Source organism: Idiotropiscis lumnitzeri, chromosome 9 (genome assembly GCF_059441095.1).
Source record: "Idiotropiscis lumnitzeri isolate Australia: NSW breed Sydney's pygmy pipehorse chromosome 9, RoL_Ilum_1.0, whole genome shotgun sequence".
NCBI lineage: Eukaryota > Metazoa > Chordata > Actinopteri > Syngnathiformes > Syngnathidae > Idiotropiscis > Idiotropiscis lumnitzeri.
This window is the reverse complement of record NC_142399.1, coordinates 23232109-23257391: the sequence shown is the minus strand read 5'-3', so window position 1 is coordinate 23257391 and position 25283 is coordinate 23232109. Positions and strand designations below refer to the sequence as shown.

The 25283-nt window shown below is 46.1% G+C and overlaps 2 protein-coding genes across 9 annotated transcripts in view; one reads left to right on the top strand and one right to left on the bottom strand.

Moving 5' to 3' along the window:
* LOC148331454 (zinc finger SWIM domain-containing protein 8-like) overlaps nucleotides 1-25283 on the top strand; it is a 259367-nt gene that overhangs the window by 100403 nt on the left and 133681 nt on the right. For all 8 annotated transcript variants that reach the window (XM_088304030.1, XM_088304028.1, XM_088304029.1 and 5 more), the window contains 2 exons: nucleotides 24677-24758; nucleotides 25038-25158. In XM_088304030.1, coding sequence (XP_088160156.1) covers nucleotides 24677-24758; nucleotides 25038-25158 — 203 coding nt within the window. The remainder of the gene's footprint in view (nucleotides 1-24676; nucleotides 24759-25037; nucleotides 25159-25283) is intronic.
* LOC148331456 (uncharacterized) lies at nucleotides 3386-13071 on the bottom strand. The gene is made up of 4 exons (XM_088305270.1): nucleotides 12884-13071; nucleotides 6455-7017; nucleotides 6115-6277; nucleotides 3386-3443 (listed from the first exon to the last, which is right to left on the bottom strand). Exons 1-4 carry the CDS (start codon nucleotides 13069-13071, stop codon nucleotides 3386-3388), a joined length of 972 nt encoding a protein of 323 aa, XP_088161396.1.

Sequence of the window (25283 nt, the reverse complement as noted above, 5' to 3'; positions counted from 1 at the left end):
TTTATGAAATAATAGAAATAAAACAACAACGGAGGGGTGCAGCTATTGAATATTTCATTATGCAAATATTTTTAAAATCCTTTGGAATAATGTATTCGGATACATTTGGGGTTTTTTTTGTATTTCTTAAATTCACGTGCATGGCGGCGGAATGTATTTTCTGTGTAGAAACATCATCATTCATTCCTTCCTTCATCAATTCATTCTTTCATTCATTTTCTCCCGAGGGAGCTAACGGTAGTGATCGTCACAACTGTTTACATCCCTCCCGACGCTAGCACTAGCACGGCGCTCTCGCTGCTCGCGTGCGTCATCAATAAACATCAGCGGGCCCACCCTGATGGCGTTCACATAGTAGCGGGAGACTTTAATAAGGCCAATTTAAAGACTGTACTCCCAGAGTTTCACCAGCATGTCAAGTGCCCAACGAGGGGAGACAACACTCTCGACCATGTGTACTCGAACATCAAGCACGCATACAGGGCCCTCCCACTCACCCCCCTCGGCCAGTCAGACCACCTGTCCTTGCAGCTCGCACCTGCGTACACCCCTCTCAGGCGCAGATTCAGGCCCACCACAAAGACTGTGAAAACCTGGCGTGATGACGCCATGAATGAATTACAGGACTGCTTTCAAGACACCAACTGGGACCTCTTTGATCATCAGGACCTTGATGTCTACACGCACTGTGTACTGGACTACATCAAGTTCTGCATGGAAACTGTGTCCCTACACAGGACCATACGGACCTTCCCAAATGCGAAGCCCTGGATGTCCAGCAGGGTCCGCTCTCTCCTCAAGGCCCGTGACGCTGCCTTCAGGTCGGGCGACAAAGCCCAGAACAGGGTGGCTCGTGCTGACCTGAGCAGAGGCATCAAGCTAGCCAAGGCAATCTACAAGGGGAGGCTGGAGGCTCACCTTGCCAGCAACAGACCACGGGAAGTGTGGCAGGGTCTACGGAGCATCACCAACTTCCGTGGCAGCAGCACGACCTCTGTAGACCCGAGTGCATCGCTGGCAGAGGAGCTTAACTGCTTCTTCGCTCGCTTTGACTCGCCCCAACCGTCACACCCCTGCACCTCATGCTCCAACTCCCCCCCACTCACCGTAGAGGAACACGATGTGAGGCGCGCGCTCCTGGCTGTTAACCCCAGGAAAGCTACTGGACCCGACGGAATACCGGGCAAGGTCCTCAGAGCATGTGCCCACCAACTGTCACATGTTTTCTGCAGGATCTTCAACCGCTCCCTGGCTCAAGCAGTCATCCCCTCCTGCTTGAAAACTTCCACCATTATTCCTGTCCCCAAAAAGTCACCCGCCGTCCACCTGAATGACTACCGTCCTGTTGTTCTCACACCAGTCATCATGAAGTGCTTCGAGAGGCTGGTTCTCCAGCACATCAGAGACTGCCTTCCTCCCACTCTGGACCCCTACCAGTTTGCATACCGGGCTAACAGATCCACTGAGGACGCCATCGACACTGTTCTGCATGTTGTGCTGGGCCACCTGGAACAACAGCAGAGCTATGCAAGGATGCTCTTTGTGGACTACAGCTCGGCATTCAACACAATCATCCCAGACATCCTTGTCGCCAAACTGGACATTCTCGGCCTCCCTGCCCTCACACGGATCTGGATTAAGGACTTTCTGACCAACAGACCCCAGACTGTGTTGCTCGGCCCCTACACGTCCTCCACCCGCACGCTGAGCACCGGTTCCCCTCAAGGATGCGTGCTGAGCCCTCTCCTATACGCCCTCTACACCTACGACTGCAGCCCAGCCCACGGCAACAACAACATCGTCAAGTTTGCTGACGACACGACAGTGGTCGGTCTGATCTCGGAAGGTGACGAGACAGCCTACAGAGAGGAGGTAAAGAGGCTGACGGCTTGGTGCGAGGACAACAGACTGCAACTCAACATTGCAAAAACAAAGGAGATCGTCGTCGACTTCAGGAGGAACAAGACGCCCCCCCTCTGCATTGAAGGCGTGTGTGTGGAGAGGGTCCACACGTTCAAGTTCCTGGGAGTACAGATCTCCGATGACCTTTCTTGGACTCACAACACCACAGCAGTGGTAAAGAAGGTCCACCAGCGTCTGCACTTCCTGAGAGTCCTCAGGAAATTCAACCTGGACAGGAAGCTGCTGCTGACCTTCTACCACTCGTCCATCGAGAGCCTGCTGACGTACTGTGTCTCCACCTGGTACAGCGGCTGCACTGAGGCGGACAGAGTGAGGCTCCAGAGGACAGTCAAAACAGTGCAAAGGATTATTGGCTGCCCTCTCCCCTCACTGTCGGACATCTACACTGCCCGGTGCCTCAGCAGGGCTCTCAACATCGTCAAAGACAATACCCATCCAAACTCCCACCTGTTCGACCTGATGCCCTCTGGCAGGGGCTACAGATGCATCAAGTCGAGGACCAATAGACTGAGAAACAGTTTCTTCCGAGAGCCATCTCTATTCTGAACTCTCACACACACACACGAGACCACCCTTACCTTGCAGAACAGCATCGTGATGTGTTTTTATATACCCTTCAGTATTATTTTCCATTCCACTCTCTTATCTATCTAATTTATACATTTGTCTGTATTATTGTTGTCTTGCACTGGAGAGGGGAGCTCTCTAATCTCGTTGCACACGAGTACAATGACAATAAAGGGATTTCTAATTCTAATTCTAAATTCATTCATTCTCTAAACCACTTATTCTCACTTGAGTCGCTGGCATGCTGGAGCCCTATCTCACAACATTCTTTGGTTGAGAGGCTGGTCAACATCCAATTGAAAAGAAACATTTTGTGAAGGGCTGAATGATTAATAGCATTTGCAATATAATTGCAATCTGAGAAGGCTGCAGGGTTGGCAAGAGAGGTATTCACCGAATGCACTAACATCGACTAACATCCTAACATGCTACGAACTTATTCTAACAAGCTTGATCCTTTTCACATCACGTGGTTAAAACTTCCCACGTGTGGAAAATAAACCTCACTGTGAACATGCGTTGTCTATTTTGTGAAATTTTGGATGCCGTCGTATCTTGGAGCACATGTTAAGGCCTAAACACACCAATCCGACACCGCCCGCATAAAATCGCGACACGCCTTCTGTTTGGTGTAGTGCGCCACATCGTAAAGTTGGGGCATCTGGGGGGCGTGTTCGCCCCATTCACCAAGTAAAGTTGGGTTGGGCTGTTGGTTTTAATGAGCACTGTGATTGACTTTTCTGCCAAACAATAATATCAGTGACAAAAATAGAAATAAACAAAACCAGAATAAAAAGGAAAAAAAAACACAAAGTACAACTTCCCCTAAGTACAGCTTCACTCTCCCACCTGGAAAAGGCAGGGACCACTGTGAGGATGTTCTCTCTAGGAAGGGTCAGAGCAGACTCTTCCTACTCAGGCAGCTGAGATCCTTTTGAGTCCAGGGGACACTCCTCAGGACAGGCATCATGGGCCGGGACAAAAAGACACTGGATAAACTGGTGAGGAGAGCCAGCTCTGTCCTGGGCTGCTCCCTGGACTCTGTGGACTCAGTGCGGGGCAGGAGGATGATGGGGAAACTCATCAATGCTGGACACCTCCTCCACGACACTATTACAGCATGCTGGAGTTGAGCCACCGAGAGAATGAGAAACATTTAGTAAATGAACCTTAAAAGCCAAACTTACTGCAATGCGTGTTCGTTTTTTGTACTCAAAAAGAAAAGGGTCAAATAAAGACTCAACAACAGCTGATTAGAGTTCCGATATTTTAGTTTCTTCGATTTCTGGAGTTCAGGAAATAGTACAAAGACAGATATCTGGGCGGCTTTTTCTTAATCTCACGAGAAACTGTACTCGGACGAGCACAATCGAAAAATGGCGCACTGATCTCAGCCCAGCCTCAAATTTTATCGGAGGTTTTCTTTGTCAAGGGTCATGTAGGTTGAATCGGTCATCCTTGCTCCTTCCCCCGGCCCGCTCCACGTTCCACGTCCAAGGCTGACCTTCTCAGGCAGGCGGCAGTCTCTCCGTCTCTCCTGCTCACATCCCCCTGTAATCTTGTCGGTGTGCAGATTGTGTGGTGTATGTTTTCCCATGTGTGGTGTATAAAGATAAAGATAAAGATGTCCTTTATTAGTCCCACAATGGGGAAATTTGAAGTGTTACAGCAGCAAAGATATAGATCACACAGAGTCGGCGGCGTAATGTAGCCGTTAATGTGTAACATTAGCAGCAGACATTCATAAAAAGCATGCAAATATACACAGTATAAACGTATCTAAGTGTAAGGAAACACTCCTAATGCCTGTCCATTATACAGAGGGGAAAACACTGTAATGATAAAAACTACTGAATGATTGAAAATACTGCAATGATAAAGATATTACACTGATAAAAGTACTGTAATGGTGAGAGTACTGAAATGGCAGGAAAGTACTGCAATGATAGAAAATACTGCAATGATAAAAGTACTGTAATGGTAAAAGTACTGCAATGATAAAATATACTGCAATGATAAAAGTACTATAATGGTAGAAGTACTGCAACGATGGAAAAATACTGCAATGATGAAGTATTGTAATAGTAAAAGTACCGCAATGATAGGAAATACCGTAATTATAAAAGTACTGCAATGATAAAAGTACTGTAATAGTGAACATCCTGCAGTGGTAGAAATACTACAGTGATAGAAGTATTGTAATAAGAATACTGTAATGGTAAACAAAATACATCATTGGTCGATGTTTAAGTACACCCTTGGCTGAAAGTAAAGTAGTAGTGTATATTGCATTCTAGGACTGCACAATTGCACTAATGCCCTCCTGTTTGTAGGCCTGACCCAATGTTCTTGTTAAAAAGTCTGACAGCAGTCGGCAGGAAGGAGCGGCGAAATCTCTCTTTGGTACAGCGAGGGTGTAAAAGTCTGTCACTGAAGGAGCTGTAAAGTGTTCTCAGAGTGTCATTGAATGGGTGGGCTGGTTTGTCCAGCATTGATGACAGTTTTGCTGTCATCCTCCTGCCCCCCACTGAGTCCACAGAGTCCAGGGAGCAGCCCAGGACAGAGCTGGCCCTCCTCACCAGTTTGTCCAGTCTCTTTTTGTCTCTGCCCGAGATGCCTCCTGCCCAGGAGACCACTCCATAGAAGATGACTGATGAAACCACCGAGTCATAGAAGTTCCTGAGGAGTGTTCCCCGAACGCCAAAGGACCTCAGCCGCCTGAGTAGGAAGAGTCTGCTCTGACCCTTCCTATAGAGAGCGTCTGTGTTGTCGCTCCAGTCCAGTTTATTGTTCAGATGAACACCCAGGTACTTGTAAGTTGAGACCCTCTCAACGTCTGTTCCCTGGATATTCACTGGTGCAGGTGGAGAGTGCCGACGCTTGCGGAAATCCACCACCAGCTCTTTGGATTTCCCAGCGTTGATTTGGAGGCGGTTCTGCTGACACCAGTCCACGAACCCCTGCGTAACCCCTCTGTACTCCCGATCGTCATCATCAGTGATGAGGCCGACAATCGCAGAGTCATCAGAGAACTTCTGCAGGTGACAGGTTGTGGAATTGTATTTGTAGTCCGAGGTGTAGAGGGTGAACAGGAAGGGAGCCAGCACAGTTCCCTGCGGCGCTCCCGTGCTGCAGAGGAGCACGTCAGACACACAGTCCTGTGTTCTCACGTACTGTGGCCGGTTTGTGAGGTAGTTGTGAATCCATGTGATGAGGTGGTGGGCCACTCCCGCCTGCTCCAGCTTGTCTCCCAATAAGGCGGGCTGGATGGTGTTGAAAGCACTTGAGAAATCAAAGAACATGATCCTCACCGTGCCCCCCGCCTTCTCCAGGTGGAAGAGTGAAGTGTGGAGCAGGTAGATGATGGCATCATCCACACTGATGCCAGGCTGGTATGCAAACTGGAGTGGGTCCATTGAGGAGCTGACCAGGGGGCGCAGATGGACGAGGACCAGTCTCTCCAGGGTCTTCATCAGATGAGACGTCAGCGCCACTGGTCTGAAGTTGTCGAGCTCCTTCGGATGGGGTGTCTTTGGAACCGGAACCAGGCAGGATGTTTTCCACAGCTGGGGGACTCTGCCCAGCTTCAAGCACAGGTTGAACATGTGCTGGACGATTCCACACAGCTGGTCTGCGCAGGATTTGAGGAGCTGGGAGCTGATCCCATCTGGGCCTGCCGCCTTCCTCGCCTTCATCTTCCTCAGCTGGTTCTTCACCTGAGATGTTGTGAGGAACAAGGCTGAGCAGGAGGAAGTGGTGGTTGTCTGATGAGGCTGGGAACTGGAGCCTGTGGAGAGAGAGAGGGGCGAGAGAGGGGGAGAGAGGGTCTTGTTCGCAGTGGCAGGAGGGGTGGGTGGGGGCTGCATCAGGGAAGCCTGAGCGGGGTCAGACATTTGATCAAACCTATTGAAAAATAGGTTCAACTCATTTGCCCACTGAAGCCCCCCCCCCTTCTGGGTCTTACCTGCTTGTCCGTGGCCTGAGATGGTCTTCAGGCCCCTCCAGACATCCCTGGCATTGTTCCGCTGCAGTTGTTCTTCCATCCGCATCCTGTAGGACTTTTTCCCCTCTCGGATCCTCCTTCTCAGCTGACGCTGCACTCTCTTCAGCTCGTCCTTGTCGCCTGAAACAAAAGCCCTCTTTTTCTCCTTCAGGAGAGCTTTAATGTCCGGTGTGATCCAGGGTTTGTTGTTGGAGAAACATCTTACAGTCCTGGTGGGAATGGTGTTCTCCATGCAGAAGTTAATATAGTCTGTAACTGTGTCTGTTAGACCATTAATGTCCTCACCGTGAGCTTCGCTGAATACCTCCCACACAGTTGTGTTGAAACAGTCCTTCAAGGCCTCCTCGGCTTCTCCGGACCATCGCTGAACTGTGCGTGTCACAGCTGGCTGCCTGCGGACGAGAGGTTTGTACACAGGCAGGAGAGCAACCAAGTTGTGGTCAGCTTTGCCCAGCGGGGGGAGGGGCAGTGACGTGTACGCCTCCTTGGTGTTGGCATAGAAGAGGTCCAATATTTTATTGTCTCTGGTTTGGCATGTTACATATTGTGTGAATGAAGGCAGAGAGGAGGAAGGAGAAGCATGATTGAAGTCACCAGAGATAAGGAACAAGGCATTTGGGTGCTGTGTTTGTAGCCTGCTCACAGCTGCATTCAGTACATCACAGGCTGTCTCACCGTTAGCAGAGGGAGGCACGTACGCCGCCACCGCGATCACATGACTGAACTCTCGCGGTAAATAGACCGGACGCATGCTAACAGCTATCATCTCAATGTCCCGACTGCAAAGTTGATCCTTAACAGTTATATGCCCAGGGTTACACCATCTATCATTAACAAACACAGCCAGTCCTCCCCCTTTTCTCTTATCGCTCTCCAGTGTCCTGTCCGCGCGTAGTATTTGGAAGCCGTCCAATTCCACGACGGCGTCCGGCGTTAGCTCTGTTAGCCACGACTCCGTGAACACCAGCAAGCTAGCCTCCCGGACAATCCTCTCGTGCCGGGTTAGCGCTGTTAGCTCGTCCATTTTGTTGGGGAGGGATCGAACATTCCCCATAATAACGGACGGGAGGACGGGGTGATATCGTCTCCTCCTTGCCTGGCGTTTAGCCCCCGCACGACATCCCCGTCTCTTCCTCCTCAGCTCGCGGGGAATATCGGGTCTCGCTCCGGGAGCCCACGCGGGGTTAGCACGGAGTGCTAACTGCTGATCTCTTGTGTACACGATCGATCCGTAGCTCCGAGTTTCGTCTCCGGACACGATCGCGCAAAAAACAGCCCCCAACAGTAGTAAAACCACCGCAAGTTGGATGTCCATTGCTGAGGTGAGGTAAAAATAAAATAAAAAAGGGTAAAGGGAAAAAACACACGAAAAAGGCTCAATAGTGAGCCACGCTGCTGTAAACAGGCAGCCACTCACGCGGCGCCGGAACCCAGATCAAATTGTTATATTTTTTGGTGTCCTTGATAGTGTCTCTGTGACGTCCTCCTCTACCCAACTTGATATGTTTGTATTTTCTATGGCCTATGTGGAGAATGTGATATGTCGTATTTGTCCATGAAGTGCTATCTTGATTGTCATCAGTTTGACCTGAGCAGACTGAATCTGTTTGTTCTGAATGAGAGTGTGGGTCATGAAAATATTATGTGTGCAAGTTTGAGGTCTTACATTTAAACTAAGTAATATAAATCTAGCATATGAGAATAATATAATGAATCAGTAAACACCATGACTACAATCCCAGTCAATCGTATCTATGCACAGTGCTTCTACTTTCATTTGATAAATGCATTTTGTTTCATCAATGTTTAACATATTCAGTAAATATGAACCTGCTAAATTAAATAATTGACCTTCTGTCCCGTAAGTGTTTAAAATAATGCCAGCAATCGTAATACAATCCTTCAAGCAATCCACAGCTCCTTCAGTGATGGACTGTTACACCCTCGCTGTGCAAAGGAGAGATTTCGCCGCTCCTTCCTGTCAGCTGCTAGGATACAATTCCCAATACACCCTATGACCATACTTTTTTCAATGGTGTACTTAGATTGACCAATGCTGTACACACATTACATCACTTCCACAAGAGATCCACTGTTAGCACTCCGTATAATAACCCCACGCCGGCTCCCGGAGCGAGACCCGATATCCCCCGCGAGCTGAGGAGGAAGAGACGGAGATGTTGTGCGGGGGCTAAATGCCAGGCAAGGAGGAGACGATACCACCCCGTCCTCCCGTCCGTTATTATGGTGAATGTTAGATGGCTTCCCAATAAAATGGACGAGCTAACAGCGCTAACCCGGCACGAGAGGAATTTCCCGGAGGCTAGCTTGCTGATGTTCACAGAGTCATGGCTAACAGAGCTAGCGCCGGACATCGTCGTGAAATTGGACGGCTTCCACACACTGGAGAGCAGTAGGAGGAAAGGAGGCGGGCTGGCTGTGTTTGTTCATGATAGATGGTGTAACCCTGGGCAGATCACTATTAAGGATCAACTTTGCAGTCGGGACATTGAGCTGATAGCTGTTAGTATTCATCCGTACTATTTACCGCGAGAGTTCAGTCATGTGATCGCAGTAGCGGTGTACGTGCCACCCTCTGCTAACAGTGACACAGCCTGCGATATACTGACTGCTGCTGAGAGCAGGCTACAAACACAGCACGCAAATGCCTTGCTCCTTACCTCTGGTGACTTCAATCATGTTTCTCGTTCCTCCTCTCTGCCTTCATTCACACAATATGTAACCTGCCACACCAGAGACGATAAAATATTAGACCTTTTCTATGCCAACACCATGGAGGTGTACACATCTCTGTCCCTCCCCCCGCTGGGCAAAGCTGATCACAACTTGGTTGCCCTCCTGCCTGTGTCCAAACCTCTGGTCCGCAGGCAGCCAGCTGTGACACGCACAGTTCAGAGGTGGTCTGGAGAAGCCGAGGAGGCCTTAAAGGATTGTTTCAACACAACTGTGTGGGAGGTATTCAGCGAAGCCCACGGGTGGGACATTAATGGTCTAACAAACACAATTACAGACGATATTAATTTCTGCATGGAGAACACCATTCCCACCAGGACAGTAAGATGTTTCTCCAACAACAAACACTGGATCACACCGGACATTAAAACTCCTGAAGGAGAAAAAGAGGGCTTTTGTGTCAGGCGACAAGAAGGAGCTGAAGAGAGTGCAACGTCAACTGAGAAGGAGGATCAGAGAAGGGAAAAAGTCCTACAGGATGCCGATGGAGGAACAGTTGCAGAATTTTTAATGCCAGGGATGTCTGGAGGGGCCTGAAGGCCATCTCAGGCCACGGACAACCAGGTAAGACCCAGAAGGAAGGGCCTTCAGTGGGCAAATGAGTTGAACCTATTTTCCAATAGGTTTGATCAGATGCCTGCCCCTGCTCAGTCTCTGCTGCTGCAGACCCACCTACCCCTCCTGCCGCTACAAACGAGACGCTCTCTTCCCTCTCTCTCCTTTCTTCTCCCCTCTCTCTCTCCTCTCCTCTCTCCCCTCTTTCTCTCCACAGGTTTCAGTTCCCAGCCACATCAGACAACAACAACTTCCTCCTGCTCAGCCTTGTTCCTCACAACATCTCTGGCGAAGAACCAGCTGAGGAAGATGAAGACGAGGAAGGCAGCGGGTCCAGATGGGATTATCTCCCTGCTCCTGAAATCTTGCGCAGACAAGCTGTGTGGAATCGTCCAGCACATGTTCAACCTGAGCCTGAAGCTGGGCAGAGTCCCCCAGCCCTGGAAAACATCCTGCCTGGTTCCGGTTCCAAAGACCCCCCATCCGAAGGAGCTCAACAACTTCAGACCAATAGCGCTGACGTCTCATCTGATGAAGACCCGAGAGAGACTGGTCCTCGTCCATCTGCGCCCCCTGGTGAGCTCTTTGATGGACACGCTCCAGTTCGCATACCAGCCTGGCATCACTATGGATGATGCCATCATCTACCTGCTCCACACTTCACTCTCCAACCTGGAGAAGGCGGGGAGCACTGTGAGGATCATGTTCTTTGATTTCTCCAGTGTTTTCAAAACCATCCAGCCCACCCTATTGGGGGACAAGCTGGAGCAGGCGTGAATGGCCCACCACCTCATCACATGGATCCACGACTACCTCACAAACCGGCCACAGTACGTGAGAACACAGGACTGTGAGTCTGACGTGCTCCTCTTCAGCACGGGAGCGCCGCAGGGAACTGTTCTGGCTCCCTTCCTGTTCACCCTCTACACCTCGGACTACAAATACAATTCCTCTACTTGTCACCTGCAAAAGTTCTCTGATCACTCTGCGTTTGTCGGCCTCATCACTGGCGGAGACGATCGGGAGTAAAGAGGGGTTACGCAGGGTTTTGTGGACTCGTGTTAGCAGAACCGCCTCCAAATCAACGCTGTGAAATCCAAAGAGCTGGTGGTGGATTTCTGCAAGCGTCTGCACTCTCCACCTCCACCAGTGAATATCCAGGGAACAGACGTTGAGAGGTTCTCAACTTACAAGTACCTGGGTGTTCATCTGAACAATAAACTGGACTGGAGCGACAACACAGACGCTCTCTATAGGAAGGGTCTGAGCAGACTCTTCCGACTCAGGAGGCTGAGGTCCTTTGGCGTTCAGGGGACACTCCTCAGGAACTTCTATGACTCGCACCGGTCATTTTCTATGGAGTGGTCTCCTGGGCAGGAGGCATCTTGGGCCGGGACAAAAAGAGACTGGACAAACCAGTGAGGAGGGCCAGCTCTGTGCTGGGCTGCTCCCTGGACTCTGTGATCTCAGTGGGGGGCAGGAGGATGACGGCAAAACTGTCGTCAATGCTGGACAACCCAGCTCACCCACTCAATGACACTCTTAGAACACTCCACAGCTCCTTCAGTGATAGACTGTTACACCCTCGCTGTACGAAAGAGAGATTTCGCCGCTCCTTCCTGCCGGCTGTTGTCAGACTTTTTAACAAGAATAATTAGGTCAGGCCTACAAATGGGCGGGCATTAGTGCAATTGTGCAGTCCTAGGATGCAATACACACTACTACTGTGTGTATCCAATGCTATACTTAAATATTGACCAATGCTGTATTTTGTTTACCATTACAGTATTCTTATCATTAAAGTAGTTTTATCATTGCAGGAATTTTTTATCATTGCAGTACTTTTACCATTATAGTAATTTTATCATTGCAGTATCTTCTATCATTGCAGTGCTTTTACTATTACAGTACTTTTATCATTCTGGTATTTTTTTTGTCATTGCAGTATTTTTTCCATCATTTCAGTACTCTTACCATTACAGTACTTTTATCATTGCAATATTTTTATCATTGCAGTATTTTCTATCATTCAGTACTTTTTTATCATTGCAGCGTTTTTATTTATTTCCCCTCTGCACCATGGACAGACATTAGTTCATTAAATACCAGCCATTTTCACTGGAGCAACCCGCTCAATCCCAGCGTTTTCCTGGGTTTTGACTAATATTGCAAGGCCCACAGAATATTGTATTCTAATGCTATATAAACATGGAGCACACCAAAAGAAAGATGAGACTCTCTTCTTTCAACAGAAAGTTTGTTTCTATCTTTTTCCATTCTTGAGCAATCGGCATTTGAAAATAGCTAAATTTCATGAAAACTCCAATCCCTGGGGAAAAAACTGAGAAAATGAGCTTTTTGTAAACTGATGCATTTCGACCATAATTTGAACTTTGACACTTGATTATTTATGGCTTTTATGACACCTCAAACATCTAAATAATGTGTGCCTTCTATAAAATAACAAAAAAAAAGCACAAAAAATATGCTTTTGATAAAATAAATTTATTTGCACATAACACAAAACGACTGAACTGTTGAACTATGTACAAAAATGAAATACATCAGTGTCATACATACTTTTTTTTGTGTGATATAAAATAAAACAGTTTCCTTGATGCAAGGGCACACAACATACTTCACACCAAATTCTTGTCTCACTCCGCTTGCCTTTGCGCAAACAGACCCGACACTCTTTGTGGCCTGGCTTTGCTGGTCCGTGGCAAATAGGCGAGCTTGTGTTTGTCCAAAGGCTGGGCAAGCCGAATTGGTAGATCGGATTTGTAAGGGGCCCGTCTATTTTGTCCCTGACCCACAGCACCCTCAACAGTTGCTTCCGCCATGATGAGCTGCTTTGATGTCCATGCGTCTGCAACATTTATCATAAAATCTAAAAGGGAACGTGCCTTGTTTGGGTGTCTGGCTTCAAAAATAACATAAGCGTTGAACATGCTCAACTGAAATAAATATGCAACAAACTTTTTGGGCCAGTTCAGGGTCCTCCGCATAAAGGGGTAATAAGCAGTATTTTGGTCCAATCTGTCCACCCCATTCATGCATGAATTATAAACAACGACACACTCCGGCTTCATCACGCTGACCTTTCTCCTTTCACCTTTCTTCCACACGTCAACCTTCTGCATTTGATCCTTGTGGCAGGTGGTCACCACTGTGCGCTTGTCCTGCCATGCAATCACCAACACATTGCCGTTATGGCAGGCAAGTCTTCCCCCTGTCCCCAAGGTGCTCTTTGTGGCCTCCTTTATCATTTGTGGCTCTCCTCTATTTTGCCGAAGCGTGCCGCACACATGAGTCTTTGCCTCAAGAAGCCTTGTGCACATGTCCACTGAATTATAAAAATTGTCCATATAGAGGGTGTATCCCTGTCCGGTGAGGCGGTCAAGCAGCACAGACACAATGTTGGCAACCGTACAAGCCTCACCTTTGTATGGCTGCAAATTGAAACAATAGCCTGTTTCAGAGTCACACAAAATATATGATTTTATGCCATATTTCACTAGTTTTTGTGGGTTGTAAACCCTAAATGAATTTTTCCAGCAGGTAATTGAGCACCTGATTGACCCTGTAAAGTCTATCGGATGCGTCAAATGTTGTTGCCGTATTGAAATGAAGGAATCTCAAAATGTTTTGGTAGCGGTTCCTTGCCATTGTCTGACCAAAAATAGGGACTGTATGTAAATGATGTACAGACCAGTACATCGCAAGGGTTGTTTTTTTCACAAATCCTGTGATAAAACTGAGCCCGAAAAATAATTTTAGTTCCTCAACAGTCGTTGGTCTCCATCGCAGTTTCTTGCGGTGAACACCACTGGGGTTTGTGTGAAAATAATTGTCTGCGAAGCGATTGGTGGCATCCGCGATGTGCTGCAGAAGCTCATCCGTGAGAAACAGCTGCAGGAAGTCAGCTGGCTCCTCAGACTCCAGATGGGCAGCGACATTCAGTGGTCCAGGGGTTGCTGTAAAGTCGATTTTCCTTGGTTGCCATCCAGTGTGACGCCATCCGGAACCACTGCTTCCTGATGCACAACCTGTAAATTACAGAAATATAAACAATTGGAAATATATATTTATTGCTGCATTTTATTGCTGGCGTGTGAAGTTTCATATTATAATTTACCTTTCTTTGCACCAACAAGACGAGGAGGAACTTTCTTGCCGCGGGATGCAAAATCTGTGAATTGTAGAAAGTATGTATGATTACCACACCATTCAGTATTGTTGCTTCCTCGTCGGGGCTGAGTTACGCTCGCGTCTAACTGCACATTTACGCGACATTCTGCCCGCAAGATGCATGATATGTACAATAAATGCATGAGGGCTAACCACATGTTCAATGCTAACTTGCGAGCGTTTATTTCCTCGTCGGGGCAGAGTCACGCTCGCGTGCAATTGCACATTTGCTCGCTGACTTCCTAGTCGGAGCTGAGTTATGCTCGCGTCTAACTACACATTTACGCGACATATTCTGCCCGCAAGATGCATGATATGTACAATAAAAGCATGAGGGGTAAAACCACAGTTCAATGCTAACTTGCGAGCGTTTATTTCCTCGTCGGAGTTTAGTTACGCTCGCGTGCAATTGCACATTTGCTCGCTGACGTCCTAGTCGGGGCTGAGTTACGCTCGCGTCTAACTGCACATTTACGCGACATATTCTGCCCGCAAGATGCATGATATGTACAATAAAAGCATGAGGGGTAAAACCACAGTTCAATGCTAACTTGCGAGCGTTTACTTCCTCGTCGGGGAGGAGTTACGCTCGCGTGTAACTGCACATTTACGCGACATATTCTGCCCGCAAGATGCATGATATGTACAATAAAAGCATGAGGGGTAAAACCACAGTTCAATGCTAACTTGCGAGCGTTTACTTCCTCGTTGGGGAGGAGTTACGCTCGCGTGTAACTGCACATTTACGCGACATATTCTGCCTGCAAGATGCATGATATGTACAATAAATGCATGAGGGCTAACCACACGTTCAATGCTAACTTGCGAGCGTTTATTTCCTCGTCGGGGTTTAGTTACGCTCGCGTGTAACCGCACATTTGCTCGCATACTTCCTCGTCCGGGCGCGTGCAATTGCACATTTGCTCGCTGACTTCCTAGTCGGGGCTGAGTTACGCTCGCGTCTAACTGCACATTTACGCGACATTTTCTGCCTGCAAGATGCATGATATGTACAATAAAAGCATGAGGGGTAAAACCACATGTTCAATGCTAACTTGCGAGCGCTTACCTCCTCGTTCGAGGGGATCTGGTGAGGACTCTCGGCTACTTTGTCTGTTGTCCAAAGGCACGTACTCGTCGGACATGTCTGGATCCAAATCCGGCTCAAATTCGTCTTCGCTGTTGGAAGTCTCTGGCGAAGCGAGTTGCGAGCTGCGTGGGCGAAGTCCCGCACGAGGTCGTCGCCGCTCGACTCCGAGGAGTCCGTTTATGGGCGATGGCGACCATGTGCGACACCATCGCCGTGCTCCTCATCGCTCGACTCCGGCAAGACCATTTGCGGGCGACGTCCAGCACGCGATGGTCCGGCACGCGACGGTCCGGCACGCGACGGTCCCGCACGCGATGGTCCGGCATGGCTGTCGTCCTCGTGGTCTGACGCCGCCGGCGATGCAGGCCGCAAGGCATGCGCAGCCTCTTTAGACGCCTGTTTGGTGTGACGACGACGAAGCGTCATCCTCTCAACCAAAGCGTCTCCATCGCCTTGATGCTTTTGGGAAGCTTTTTTTATAAAAAAGCATTCCTCGATCGTCATTTGCTTGGAGAATTTGATTGCTAACGCTACTAATGCTACTGCTGCTAGTGCTGCTGATGCTGCTGCTGCTAACCACGCTGCTCTCCACACTTATACCGTCTACCCCAGGATCCCGCCCCCCATTTGTACCTCTGGCGCAGATTCAAGGCGGATCATTTGCACCTCTGCCCCCTGCTGGGTGATTTTTACATGATTCACAATGCGGACAAGGCTGATTCTCAGTCAGAGGTTGCATCAGATCAGACCCTTATGTACACTATGACGTAAAAAAGACAGGAAACGTACTTATACGTCTTTGGTAGAGGGCGTCATTGCTTTAAAAGACGTCTTTGTACGTCTAAGGGAGTAAATGCGTTAGGAGTGTTTCCTTACACTTGTATATGTTGAGGGATATAAATGTGTACATACATATCTTTCTGAATGTTTGTTGCTAATATTATACATTAACAGCAACATTACGCCGCCATCTCTGTGTAACCTAATACTTGGCTGCTGTAACACTGCAAATTTCCCCATTGTGGGACTAATAATGGCCATCTTGATTATCTTTAAGACAAAAGACAACAAAAAGGTCTATCCCAAATGTCCTTACACATCACGGTCAACCTCATATAGTCATCAAAGTTCACAACCAAACAAGTAACATTTATCACCGTGTCATCCCAGTATTAAATTGGAGAAAGCGGTAACACATTCATCTGAAGTTCTCAACATCATCACTAATCCTGGTCAACATGCTCATACGATACAATTTGTGACATCAATTCCATTCATTGTTTGAAGTTTGGAGGTGATATATTTTTCCACAATCTGCAGCCATGACCGTCACGATCTTTATCACAGAGAAAACAAGTTTAGGTATATTAGGCAGTTCATTTCTATCTCCTGAAAGACAGTCTTGGTTATATAGAATTTGAAAATCCCACCCATTTCCCTATGTGGCATAGGACTTTTGCCCATAAAGATTTAATAGGTCATATCACCATCCCTCCAGGAAGCACTTCGTCTTTTCCTGGCGTAATAATAGGGGGATTCGTGGGCTTCAACTGCTCTTTGAATGTCCCCTGCAGAGGATGGAAAAATAGACACTGGTAAGAGAAGTGACACCAATGCACAAGTTCCAACTGCGTCCTTTAATGAATCAAATAATTTAGTACCCCGCACCACCACCACACGTCGCTGCGTGGTAGTAGTGTACCTGCTTGGAGCACAGTTGTCTTACACCACTTGTGTTCCTGTGAGATTAACACAAGTAAAGTTAGCCACTGCCACATCGGTAGAAAAGATAGGCTTATCTTTCGTTGCCTTAATCGCAGCGTACACATCATTCCAAGCAATGCAGTCCGCATTAGGTGTCAATTTTGTCATTACTTCTAAAAGGCATGTTGATGGAAGAGCTGTTGGAATTACTCATAGTAATGGTCTCGGACACATGCATGAAACACAGCTTTTAGTGCAACCAAAACTACACAACACAAAATCTCAATTTTTATCCACGCGAAAATCATGTCAACCGAGAGACCCCTAATAGGGTAGGGTTGAGATGACTTTTTACAATGCACAAGGTGTATGTTGCTTGGGGAAACTGTCCTCGTTTTGGGCTTATGTTTCCCTGACAATTGTGTCGAGCACAGAAAAATTAAAACCATGTTGTACAAAATTGGTTTATCTGTCTTACCATACCTTCCCTCCTGTTTGACATGTGTGACAACATGTGTCAATATTGCGAAAAATATTTTTTTGGAAGAATTGTTTTTTTTTTTGTTTTTTTGTTTTTTATCTGAACTGACATATATGCCATTAGTCAAAGTAGCTCCTTTTTCTAGCCATAGATTTTCTCTTGCATAAGACTTTGTTGTTGCATGTCTGCAAGGATGTTGCCTCGCAGAACGTTATCTATCAGCGCACACACAGCCACACCTATGAATGGCTTGGTAGCTGCTTCTTTTGCTGTCTTATCTTTCCTAAAGTAATGTCATCAGTATCCACAGTATGTGTGGAACATTTACTTATTGCAATTTGGTTTTGCTATTTCTATCTAGTTTCTGTCTTTGTGCCATTGCCATCCAAAATTCTGTATCTTCATATCCGTCTTTATTCACCTCTTTTTTTTTTTTTTTCCTCTCTTCGCTTTATTTTGTAAGTCGACTATTTTTTTTTTTTTTGTGTATTAAGTTGACCAGCAAATTCATATTTTGTTATCCATGAGTTTAAATGTTTTACTTTTTCCGGACATTGGCTTTCTATAAATTTCCAGTCCTTACACGTCAATTGTTGTTTCGGATCCTTTTGCTATCTTTTTTACTGTTTGATTTCCCCATGTTTCCCTAAACTGTTCTCCAATCCCTGAACAGGCTGACAATTACTCTGTTTTAGGTAATTCCCAAGCTTCTGCTTCCCAGACAGTTGTCAGTTAAATTTCCTGTTCCAAAATGAGGTTGCAAGCCTCCATGCACACTTATTCATTCACACTATTTTGCCCCCTTTTTACTTTTTTCCCTTGTCTTTTTTTTCCCCTTTCAAACGCGCGTGGAGGATACACCCCTGTTATCCTCTATCAGTTTTATAGACTATCTCTGTCTCTTCACGTAACATTGACTAGTATCCTTACGGTTTTACACAGTTTTAAAGACTTACTCTGTCTAGGCGTAGTGGAGTCCGCCCTCCAATATCCACGGAGTTTAACTACTAATTTGCAGAGGAGTCCGCCCTCCTGTTTCTGCGGAATTTAACTACGTACCTTCACATGCACACATTCATCCCATTCGGAAATGACACACTCACCAAAGATGAGCCGAGTGTCTCCCTTCGCAGCTCCCTTCAACCTTCAGCATTCAGCAGCAGAGTCGAGGACCAGGTAAAAAAGAATAGTAATCCTCGTCGTGGCCACGATTGTCCCCGGTCGTCGGCTCCGCCCCTGGACACCTCCAGTATGTTGGGTTCACGGCGTTGAAGGACCAATTTTATGTCAGGTTCGCCAATTTGACATATAGGGTTCATAGCTGAAAGAAGAGACACGCAGCCCAAGTGGAGACAGAAAGGTTAACAAAGTTTATTTGGCAACTTCATCTCCCTTCTGTTCCTCGATGTTTTTCATACATTCCCTTTTATAACATCGAGGAATCAGATTACACTTCGAGAAATCAGATTACATTCAAGGGTGGTACAGTTCGTCTTCTCAAAAGCTGGTTTAGTCCGGTTTATCATGAGCGTGCCGTCGTGGGTCGCAGCTGACTTTGACGTCAGCATCTTTTATCAGGACCTAGCACGATGTCGCTTGCTTCAGACTTTGAGGCCAACTTCTTTATCAGGACTCATCACGACGTTGTTTACTTCATCCTCACTTCTGAAGAAGTGCCACCGCCCTGCCAATTGCAGGCACCTCTCTGCAGTAGAGATGTCCTCCTGTACCTCCACTCTGACTGTAAACACTCAAGCATAGTCCACTCCACTAATTTGCAACATGATATGTGCACCATGTATTGAAATAAAGTTGCGTCATGGCAAATGTATAATAACATCTAAATATTATTCTAACAAGATTTAATAAGCTTGCACTCCTAAATGTCATCTAAGTAAGTTCAGGACATTTCCAGCACTATCATTATCCAGTAAGGCCATTCTATGATGGTTAGACGGGGTAATATAAAAATAAATATAATGTATTTATATTGGATAAATTTTGCCCTGGCCTCCCTAACACATTTCCCTGTATTCAATAAAATATTCAGCCAATCCTCGTCACACAAACTATATCCTAGGTCACTTTGCCAGATGCTCCTCAGACCGTCACATAAGTCCCTTCGTAACATGCTAAAGGCCTTATAACACACAGCGGCCTTATGTCCCGTAGGGGTTGAGGCCAAAAACCTAATCCCCGGAAACTTTTGTTATACAATTGCTGATTTGGAAGTATCTCTAATAATTACCTTTCTTGTCCAAACCATATTTCTGACCAAGATCAGCCAAAGCTGTAAACACTCTTTGTGAATACAGGTCACCAATCCTACGTATGCCTTTGTAATTCTGAGTCTTTTCTTGTTCCATAAAACTCACTTTTGCAATCCCGCTGGTATATCAACTGGCAGCATCATGTAGACATAATTGAATTGCGAGACAACCTCCATCTTGACCACATTAACTTTCCCCCATAATGTAAGTTTCAGTTTTCCAGATTTATAAATTGAGCTGAATCTTTTGGATGAGTGGATCCATATTTAAAGACATTATCACATTCAAATTTGGGTCAAGTTTAATGCCTAAATATTCCATACGTGACCAAGATGGTGTTTGATACAGGCATGCTCTCTGACCTGTGCCAATTTATTTTGTAACCTGAAATTTTAGAAAACAAACTAACAAATTCAAGCAATATTGGAAGAGAGTGGATAGCATCCATTATCCTGATAGAATGTTATCAGCATACATAGAGTTTATGCTCCCTTCCTCTTACATGCACACCTTTAATTCCTACATTTGCTGTGATCGCGAAAGCTAATGGCTCAAGAAGCCCATTAGTCATGACTGCTGCTCTCGGCTTTGAAAATAGTCATTTCACGCAATAAGGAGGTCACTGATGGTGTAGTGGTAGACTCGCCAGAGTTGTGTGCGGGCAGTGTGGGTTCAGTTCCCACTCAGTGATGGTGTCTATGTCTGCCCTGTGACTGGCTGGCGACCAGTTCAGGGTGTAGTGCGCCTTTTGCCCGTAGTCAGCTGGGATAGGCTCCAGCACCCTCCTGCGACCCTGTACAGGATAAGCGGTGTGGATAATGACACATTTCACCCAATTACGGAAACCAAATCCAAACCCAAATTTTGCAAGATTTAACATGAGAAATCCCCATTATACCCGATCAAAAGTCTTCTTGGCCTCCAATGAGAGAGCAGCTACAGGTACCGGGTTGGATCAATCCATATGAGCAATATGTAGAAATCGTCGCATGTTATCCAAGTCCGACCTGTTCAGCTTGATCATTGTTTATAATCATTGGTAATATCTTTTCCAGACGTGAAGCCAATGTTTTTGACAATTTTAAAATCAACCCAAAGGTGACTTATGAAGATAAAGATCATGATGGCCTTTATTCGTCCCACAATGGGTGCAGTGTTACAGCAGCAAAGATATAGGTCACACAGGGACGCTGGTGGAATGTAGCTGTTAATGTTTAACACGCGCAGCAAACATTCTGAAAAGTTATGCAGATATACACGGTATATACGTATATACACAAATCCCATGTATATACACATATCCGTCAACATATACAAGTGTAAGGAAACACTCCTATGCTCTGTCCATAGTACACGGGGGAGTCTGTCCATGGTACACAGGGGAAATAAATAAAAATGATGCAACGATAAAAAATACTGCAATGATAAAAAAATATGACACTGGTCAATAAAACTACGTCATTGAATAAATGTACGGTAGTAGGGTGTGTTGAGTATTGCATTCTAGGACTGCACAATTGTTGTGCCCTGCGATTGGCTGGCAACGGGTTCAGGGTGCACCTCGCCTACTGCCCGAAGATAGCTGGGATAGGCTCCAGCATCCCCGCGACCCTTGTGAGGAGAAGCGGTACAGGTAATGGATGGATGGACTCCACAATTGCACTAATGCCCGCCCGTTTGTAGGAACTACCCAATGTTCTTGTTAAACAGCCTAACAACAGGAGGCAGGAAGGAGCGGCAAAATCTCTCTTTTGCGCAGCAATGGTGTAACAGTATATCACTGAAGGAGCTGTGGAGTGCTCTGAGAGTGCCCTGGACGCGGTGGGCTGGGTTGTCCAGCATTGATGACAGTTCAGCCATCAGCCTCCTGCCCCCCCACTGAGCCCACAGAGTCCAGGGAGCAGCCCAACACAGAGCTGGCCCTCCTCACAAATTTGTCCAGGCTCTTTTTGTCTCGGCCCAAGATGCCCCCTTCCCAGGAGATCACGCCATAGAATATGGCCGATGCAACCACCGAATCATAAAAGTTCCTGAGGAGTCTGCCCTGAACCCCAAAGGACCTCAGCCTCCTGAGTTGGTAGAGTCTGCTCTGACCCTTCCTATAGAGAACATCTGTGTTGTTGCTCCAGTCCAGTTAATTGTTCAGATGAAGACCCAGGTACCTGTGGGTTGAGAATCTCTCATCATAACTTCCCTGGAAATTCACTGGTCCAGGTGGAGAGTGCCGATACCTGCAGAAATCCAACACCAGCTCTTTGGAGGAGGCGGTTCTGTTGACGCCAGTCCACAAAACCACAAGTAAGTTATCTGTACTGCCTATCTTCTCCGTCTGTGGCGAGGCAGACAATCGCAGAGTTATTAGAAAATTTCTGCAGGTGACGGTTAGGAGTGTTCCGTGTATTTGTAGTCCGAGGTGTAGAGAGTGAAGAGGAAGGGAGCCTGAACAGTGCTGCAGAAAAGCACGTCAGACACACAGTTCTGTGTACTCACTTACTGTGGCCGGTTTGTGAGGGAGTAACGGATCCATGCAATGAGATGGTAGGCTACTCCCGCCCGCTCCAGCTTGTCGCCCAATAGGGTGGGCTGAATGATGTTGAAAGCACTGGAGAAATCAAAGAACATTATCCTCACAGATCTCCCCACCTTCTCCAGGTGGGAGGGTGACGTGTGGAGGAGGTAGTTAATGGAATCATCCACACTGATGCCAGGCTTGTATGCAAACTGGAGGAGCTGGGAGCTAATGCCATCTGGACCCGGTGACTTCCTTGCCTTCATCTTCCTCTGCTAGTTCTTCACCAGAGATGTGAGGAACAAGGCTGAGCAGGCGGGACTGGTTACTGTCTGATGTGGCTGGGAGCTGATGACTGTGGAGGGGGTGAGGGGGTGTCGTTCACAGCTGGAGGGGTTGGAGGCTGCAGCAGGAGAGACTGCGCGGGGAGAGGCATCTGATTGAACCTGCTGAAACATAGGTTCAACTTATTTGCCCACTAGGGCTAATTCTACGATCGCGTCCAGGCATTAGTGCTGTAAGCCAGGACTCCGTGAACAACAGCAGACTTGCCTCCCACAACCATCTATATGGCACAATACAATATTAATGTACTTATTAGCCATATTTTCCAATACTGAAAGTATATAGTAATTTATACTGTGAATTAACCATCATGTGGCAGATTTCAACAAAACCTAAATGCAACAGGTCAACAACAATCACCTCAGACCTTTTCAAAACGACCGTTGTACTGCAAAAAACTAATTAAAAAAAAACAGCCAAATAATAGCAACATTGTGTTGCCATGTAGTACCCACCCCATCTAGCTAAACACTGAACTTTTACTTTACTTGGTCCGTGAGAACGTCGGCAAGTATCGGGGCAACACCACCATTTCCTCCCAGACAAATCCAATATGATACAGGTTTTTAATTATTTTTTTTATTTAGTGAATCAGAATATGCAAATAGACCAGCCAGGGGGGAAAAAACACATGGGCAAAAAAATATATATTTGAGAAATACGTGAATAAAACGTGACTTCATCAGCAGATGCGCAGCCAACGAAGGACCACATCTAGCTATCCATCCACATCTAGTACTGACAACGGGACTCTCCCCATTAATACATTATATTACTTTATCTATCTTCCAGCTGGTATGTTATTCAGTCAGATCAGTTTACTCACCACCACGAGTCCTTGGGCCACTCGACACCAGCTATGCTCGTTTACCGAGCCCTTGTGTTACCAATCAATTCCCTCTATGCATTTTGTGTCTTGTCCAGGTGTTCCCCATTGTCTCAACTGTTTGTATTTATTTTCTTGTTTTCTTTCAGTCTTTGTCGGTTGTATTTATTTTCCTGTTTTCTTTCGGTCTTTGTTGCTTCTAATGTCTGTTTGGGAACTGAATCAAAGTCTAGCCTGTTTACTAGTGTTTGTTTAGTGACTTATCTTGGTTTACCAGTTGCTATGTAGTTGCTCTTGTCCTTTAATGCTTTGTCCTTTGAGATGTCATATAGGCCTGATGTCTTTAAGTATTTAAGATCAAGTTACTTTGTGAGTCATTGTCAGTACATCAAGCTTTATTCGATTGAGGATGTCAGCATGCTTCTGTCTTCTCATTCCTTCCCTGCTGTTTTAAGTTGGAATTTTTGTATATACAGACTTTTACTTTTCAACTTTTGTGCCTTGTCAGCTTATGGGTCCAATTCCTGCTCCCCATGTGACATGTGGGTCATTTTTTGCACATATCGCACATTAGAGTGGTAGGGAATCAAAAATGCTTTTTATTCAGAAAGTAAGAAAAGAAAAAAAGATGTGTAATGATCAAAAGAAAAAGAAAATTAAAACTCATCATCAAAGGCTTAATATAAGTGGTTTATTTTCATGATTAAAGTTATTTTTTGAGCATTTAACCCTTGGCAATGTTATATAGTAAATAAAGCTTACAATCGGACATAAAAATAACGCGACATTTTTGTTATGTTTTAGCGGGTTTCAAGAAATTTAAAAAAAAACTAGCAAATATGTTAGAATGACTTTTTTTCAAAAAGTAAAATATAATCATGCCAAATACCTGACCTAATTACATGCAATTACATAAGGATTTTCAATGGAATTCGATTTGGTTCATCCAATGCACATTTCAATGTATTGTTCCCATGTCAAATCAATCTGAATAAATTTTGTATGCCTATAACTGAAGGATTTTGGTTTCACTTAAAGATATGACTTCAAAGTCATGTATTTTTTTTTTTTTTTTTTTTTAGTATTTATTGGTTATCAAGTTTCATAATTCAAAACACAAACAAAACACTAGCGGTTTTATCTGATGTACCTCAAATTTAATGGGAAGAGTGTTTAGGCCTCCATGATGTTGCAACCCAATATCTACAAAAACAGTCTCTTGGAGCCTGTTGCTGTGTACAGTGTGTACGGTTAACAATAAATGTCTAATATCTTGCAGTTGTGCCTTTAGTGTCGGTCTGAAATTCTTTCACCTCTTTTCCAATTCATCTTAGCTCATTCATTATCACCCACAGGTTCACCGCTCGTCCTACCACAAGAGTATGGCCCCTGGCCTTCCAAGATTGTTCATTGCACTGAGTATTTGATATAATGCGTCAAATGGCTTTGTCTTCCCAGATTCTGCCCACTGCCCAACGACTACTTGATGAGCTCTTATCCTCTCAGTCTACTGCAATCAACACTTTGTATGGCGCTCCAGGTGAAGTTGCCGGAAACATGCCTTTTATGCTTGACTAGCTATGCAGTGGAATAAGATGATAAGATGTAAATTTTTGAATGAATAACAGTGAAATGACAATAAAAATAGTGCATACGTACGTGTGTGTGTGTGTGTGTGTGTGTGTGTGTGTGGGTGTGGGGGTGGGTGGGGGTGTGTGTGCGCATGTGTGTGTGCGCGCGTGTGGGGGTGCGTGCGTGTGTGTGTGTGTGGGTGGGTGTGGGGGTGCGTGTGTACGTGTGTGTGCTTGTGTGTGAGAAGACCCCACAGCTGGACCTCCAGCTTCAGATCCGAGCACCTGGTATTTGGATGAGTCGACTCTGAGTGACAACATCAAAAAGACACTTCATAAGTTCTGTGGGCCTTCGCCTGTTGTCTTCAGGTTCTTTATTTCAAATACAAGTCTGCACACTATCACATTGTCAGTTAACTAGTAACACTAGAACGTTTTTACTCACTCTGTTAGTTCTTAATGTTTCAATAGTACGTGCTTTGGAAGAAAGTTAA

What these genes read in the sequence shown, in the direction of transcription:
- LOC148331456 (XM_088305270.1), bottom strand. Translation starts at nt 13,071, where the DNA reads ATGATAAAGGAGGCCACAAAGAGCACCTTGGGGACAGGGGGAAGACTT. An exon ending in GTCAGCGTGATGAAGCCGGA is followed by an intron (nt 7,018 to 12,883) that starts GTGTGTCGTTGT and finishes ATGCCAAACCAG; the next exon opens with AGACAATAAAATATTGGACC. An exon ending in CTCAGGCCACGGACAAGCAG is followed by an intron (nt 6,278 to 6,454) that starts GTAAGACCCAGA and finishes CTCTCTCCACAG; the next exon opens with GCTCCAGTTCCCAGCCTCAT.